General features: G+C 36.7%; 1 protein-coding gene across 1 annotated transcript; it reads right to left on the bottom strand.

The window, feature by feature from the left end:
• Positions 1 to 2,906: 2,906 nt before the first annotated feature.
• LOC149499845 (uncharacterized) lies at positions 2,907 to 5,114 on the bottom strand. The gene has a single exon (XM_089738342.1). The coding sequence runs from the start codon at positions 4,869 to 4,871 to the stop codon at positions 3,282 to 3,284; it is 1,590 nt and encodes a 529-aa protein (XP_089594468.1). The 5' UTR covers positions 4,872 to 5,114; the 3' UTR covers positions 2,907 to 3,281.
• Positions 5,115 to 5,742: the final 628 nt, after the last annotated feature.

The following is a 5,742-nucleotide window of genomic DNA, read 5'->3' on the forward strand; positions in this document are numbered from 1 at the left end:
ATAACGAGATTCGCTCAACGAATATACCGAGTAAAGTTAGCTGCGCATGTAAGCGGATCTATTGTTGATCGGTTTTAATCACTAAACGGGTTTTGTATTTAAACTGGATTGTAATCATATGAATGCATCTTAAGTGACGTTCATAAGATCTTTAATTTTCGGAACCAACGTATTTTTTATTATTAACGTAGCTATTAACTCAGTTAGGCAGCGGCTTAGCTCTGCTGAGCGATTAACCACTCGTGCTCATCTGCCTATAATGGGCAAGAAAAAAAACTATGTTTTTCACTAATTTTACCTCAAATACTTAACAGACTAAGTCAATTAATGATATTATTAGTGATTTAGAATTAAAACCATAAACATTTAAAGCGTTATAAAATATTGTCACTAAATATAATATATAATGTTTTTTTATTTAAAAATACTACTTTTACGGTTTCATCTCATATTTATTATTGTCATATAATAATATGATATATATAAGATATCTACATATAATAATATGATAATATGTCATAATATAATAATATATTCTGAAGTTTTGAATCTTTACAGCTCCCATTTTATTTCTGGGTCTCTTACCTCCCCCCTTTAGGCCTGCAGCGACCACAAGGGGGCGTTATCGCCCACTTTGGGAAAGGCTGGGTTAAAGTATGAAACTGTCGATTTGTACTGAAAAATTGAAATTCGTTTCTTTTTCTTTCATTTAACATATTTATTTAATCAAAATATCTACCATTATTATCTAAAAATTGCTGCCATCTAATAGGAAGGTCATTTATGCTTTTGCGATATAACACCGGTGATCTAGATTCTACAAACCGTGTGAAAGCATTTTGTACTACCTCCTGGGAAGAAAACTTTTTATTACGTAGAAAATTGTCCAAATCACGAAACAAATGGTAGTCCGTTGGAGCAAGGTCTGGCAAATACGGAAGGTGATGAATGATTTCTAATTGTAGTTCCTGTAGATTTAAAACGGTTTCTCATGCTTATGAGGTCTCGCGTTATTATGAAGAAATAATGGTGAAGATCGATTCATGAGTCGGGGCTGTTTCACTGCAAGTTTTACTATCATCACAGTACAAACGAGGCTTGTGGAGAGTATTAAACGGTAGGCAGCGGCTTGGCTCTGCCCCTGGCATTGCTGAAGTCCATGGGCGACGGTAACCACTCACCATCAGGTGGGCCGTATGCTCGTCTGCTTACAAGGGCAATAAAAAAAAACACACACATCTGCCGTTATTGCTTGACCAGATCGGAGAAAGCTATAGTGAATAACACCATGCTGAGACCACCAAACAGTTACCATTACCTTAGGACACTGTTGAAGCGTTTGATCTGGAGTCAGCTATTGCATTTTCGCTTACGGTTATCGTAAAGAATTCACTTTTCATCACATGTCACGATTCGATCCAATATTCCTTCATTTCTGTATCGACTCAACAAGGCAACACTAGTTTCAACACGCGTTTCTTTCTGTAGATCAGACAAATCATGAGGCACCCATTTTTCATATTTTTTTTATTTTACTGATTTGACGCAAATGATTCAATATTGTTGGCAAGGTAACGTTAAACCATGCCGCTGAGTCCTGGGTAGTTTGGCTCGGATCGGCTTCCACCATCTCTTTCAATTAATTGTTATTCACATGTGTGGGCGGTCTACCATGTGGTTCTTACTTCAAATCAAAATTTCCATCACGAAAGCGTTTAAACCAAAATTGCACGGTACGTTCATTAGCAGTCCTCTCTCCAAAGGCAACATTGACATTGCGAGCTGTTCTTGCAGCGTTAAGTAGTTCTGCGTCGGAACTCGTATTCAAAAATCACTCGAATTTTCGAAGTATCCATCTTTCTTGTCTAAGTTGAATAAAAAAAGCAACTGAAAGTTAATAATCGAATGTTTGCACAATTTTTAAAAGAAGAACCTCATAAGTACCATTTGAAAAAAGTTTCACTCAAAAATCTTAAACCATGAAGGCTCTATGAACGTATGAAATAGGTAATTCTATTCAAAGTACCTACCTATTACAATTAAACGGCAATTTAATGCTTTAACCCCTATTATATTAAACCTTAAAAAAATGATTTACGAGTATTATGTTATGGCAACTCGTCAAAACCGAAGAAAATATGCACTACAATTATAAATTATCTATTTAATACTTCTCCTTCTCAGTCGTATGTCGTACATTCCTGGTGGAGTGGTCGTGGTTATGTATGTCTTATTGCTTGGTTGCGGCTTTTGAGAGACTTCTCCATCTCTCTCTATTTGTGGCGGTACGTGTACATTCAGTAAGGGAACACTTAGTAGATGACTTAATCACGTCTGTCCACCTTGTGGGTGATCGGCCGCGAGAGCGTTGCCGTCTACTCTCCCTTGAACCACTAAACGTTCCAATGAGCTTTCATTACGAATGATATGCCCAAACATATTAAGGATTCGCAATTGCAAAATCGACGAAAGCTTTTGTTTGATTTGGAGCTTTTTGAGGATGGATACATTGGTGCGGTGTGCAATCCATTTTATCCTCAGCAAGCGTCTCCAGCACCACATCTCAAAGGCGTCAATCTTTTTACGATACTTTTGATGGATCGTCCATGTTTCTGCTCCATATAGGAAAATAGGAAATATTAAGCACCTCATTAAGCGAACCTTGGTGTTTTTAGTTATGCGGCGATCTTTCCATATTTTTGTGAGATTTTCCACGGCCGATCGTGTCACGGCACAACGTCTTTTAATTTCTTCTTCGCAACTTCCAGTATTTGTGATTGTGGATCCCAGGTAGATGTAGCTCTGGACAACTTCACGATTTGCTATTTCATGTAAATCAGATCGATTGTTATTCGTACTGTTATAGCGGGATTCGCTACGTAGATTTTAAAAAATGAAATACGGAGTTATGGAGGTCCGACGACAGTCACGCGCACTGATTTAGAATAGGATAGGAGAAGACTTGACCGCTCGGGTCGAGAGATTGAATCAGACTTGACCGCTCGGGTCGAAAGATTGTACAAGACTGTCCGTTTGCGGGGCGGACGGAACAGGAGAGCTCGGGAATGCTGATTGTACAGCTTGGTTAGGGCTGTCAGCCAAATAGTGTTCATACTAGGGTTATAACACCTCCCCCCATGGGAAAATAAACTTAGGGGCTTGATCCTCTAAGTTTATTGATTTGGAAATGATGCAGTGGATCTGGAAGAGGGTTTAGTAGATTTGGTAGGGGATGCCATTATTATAGGGGTTGATGAAGAGAAGGCGAGGATGCCGTGGTTCTAGAGGTTACGGCGAGTCTTGGGTGACGGAGTATCTAGTGCTCCTGGATTAGGAATGGGTTGTTCTGGATTGTTTACGATGATCATTGGGATCTCTGTGCGATCGTGAGCGTCGTTGGGCTTATTTATTTTATAATAGCGATACAGTTTACATAAAGATACAATAATTATGATTAGAATTAGAAATAACACAAAGGAGGAATAATGTGCGCCATATTTTGTAAAATGATTAGGGTGTTCAATTATTTTATCTAGTTCTGGAATTAAATTTGAATTGTTTTCTAATAGATGGTTAAGTAAGTTAAGGTCAAGTTGGTTTAGTTTAATGTGGGGCACGTTATTCTCGGCTTCTTTGAATTTAGCAAAGTTACAACATGAATCGTTTAATATGTTAAAATCTAACTTAATAGTAGGATGACTTATATTAAGGACATTAGAATTGGGAAATAGTCGGGTATCTTTACAGAAACCTTTACATGTTATCGGGATAGTTACGATTCCCGTGCCTGATATAATATAGTCTCTTATCTCTAGGTTCTTACAATCGATTGACAGTTTACTTGGTTTGGATTGAACAAATATCCATTTATTGTTGTTGAGTGGTTCCCATACATCTATGATTCCGTGGATAAATTTAGTTTTACATAGAGTTGGCAAGGTGGTAATGGCTTTAGAAACTAATTCGCTTTCACAGGATGGGTTGGCGTTTGTAGAGAGAATTTTTACAATGTTGCAAATGTAGTATACATAATTGATTGATTTACATTGGCTTAGGGATCTTAAATTACTATATCGGGTTTTGTCCTTACTTATAACTAGGTACTTCTCATTCGGAATTACGGTGCTGAAGGAGTTTATGTTTGTAGCGTTATGAGGTACAGGTAATGGGATACAGAGGTATACATTGAATTCTTGAGGTTCTACCAACGGAATTTGTAAAACGAACATGATCTTATCATTAAAGAAATAACTTATAACATTAGAAATTTTCATTAAAGTATGTATGTGTTTTAAATCGAGACTCGTGGCTAATTCTAAGTCGCTAGGTAAGTGTCGGTGATTCTCGACAAGTTCTTGGTGTAATTGGTACGGCGTTAGAATAGATGGGTGTATAATATTTAATTTACTAAAAAGAATGGAATTTGTAATATCTTCCAATTGGAAGGACAAACATAAGAGGGCAGTTTCTAGATTGCTAAATACGATATTGAATTGGGAACTGATTAATATATTACTAGATGTTCGCGATAAGTTTCTCAATTGAGTGGAAAGCTTTTCGATAGCCACGTTGAGTTTTTCTTCATTTTCTTTTATGACATTGAAAGTTTCATTGAACGTTTGTATAGTTGATTTGGTTACAAGAATTTGTTCCTTAGTTAATGAAGCTAGCCTCTTTTGTTCGTTTTGGATATCATTTATGGCGTTTTCATATTTCAAAGCATCATCTTCGTCCAGGGTACCGAAAATTGATTTCATTGCTATGCCGATGCCGCTTATCCAAGCGCGCTTTGCTCTATTATTCGTTAGATGTGATATGGAAGAATATTCTTTCAAAAGGTCTAAGTAACGAGTTTGTAAGGGGTGGATCATACTTTGGCATTCTGAATTGTCAGTTTGTCTGATTTGCCTGCAGAGGGTTTTTACTGTTTCAAGTGTTTGAAATACGTTTTCGACATAGGGTTTAATTCGGGATATGTCTACAGGAATTAGTACATTTAAGTGACCATTTGCTAGTTTTGTTTTTCCGACGTGATGGAAATATATACCTGGACTGGAAGAGATCTGAGTAACGATTTGCGGAGTTGTGCAACTTGATGCTCTGGAAATGGACGATTTGTGTTTATAGATTTAAAGATTAATTTATGTTTTAGTAACGACGCAGCGGTGCTTAATTAATTAAGGGATTAGTAGGAAATAGTATGACATAGTAAAAGTCGTACGAGTTAGTAAGAGATGATAAAAATGTAGCTGGTTAACTAAATTAATTAAAATTGAGTAAATATAGCTTACGACTAATATAGTAAACATGAGTAATGTAAATAGTAAAAATAATGTAAATTATAATTTTTTTTTTTTGAACTAATTGCTAGGAGTGGCACTTGCCAGTTTTATTTCGTCAAAATGGTGCCTCACATGTCTTCTGTTTATTAATAGAGTGACATTGTTGTTGTTGTGAACTTGAATCACTTTATATGGGCCTTTCCATATTGGCGAGAGGGCTTTTCGAAGTCTTAAATGGTTTTTTAGATAAACGAAGTCTCCAACCTTATATTTTATAGGACGAGTTTTGTTATCATAGTAGGATTTTGATCTGTCTTTGGATTTGTCGATGTTTTCGGCTGCTTTGGCCCAAGATTGTTTGAGACGATGTTGGAGCATTCTGACGTAGTCAGGGTAAGTAGTAAGGTCTTGTTTATAAATGGAGTCAGGAATAAATGCCTTGTGGCCGAATAATAATTCG

The sequence above is a fragment of the Bombyx mandarina genome, chromosome 25 (assembly GCF_030267445.1).
Source record: "Bombyx mandarina strain Sakado chromosome 25, ASM3026744v2".
NCBI lineage: Eukaryota > Metazoa > Arthropoda > Insecta > Lepidoptera > Bombycidae > Bombyx > Bombyx mandarina.

Bases quoted from the DNA above. Each gene is read 5' to 3' on its own strand.
- LOC149499845 (XM_089738342.1), bottom strand. From the start codon at position 4,871: ATGATCCACCCCTTACAAACTCGTTACTTAGACCTTTTGAAAGAATAT.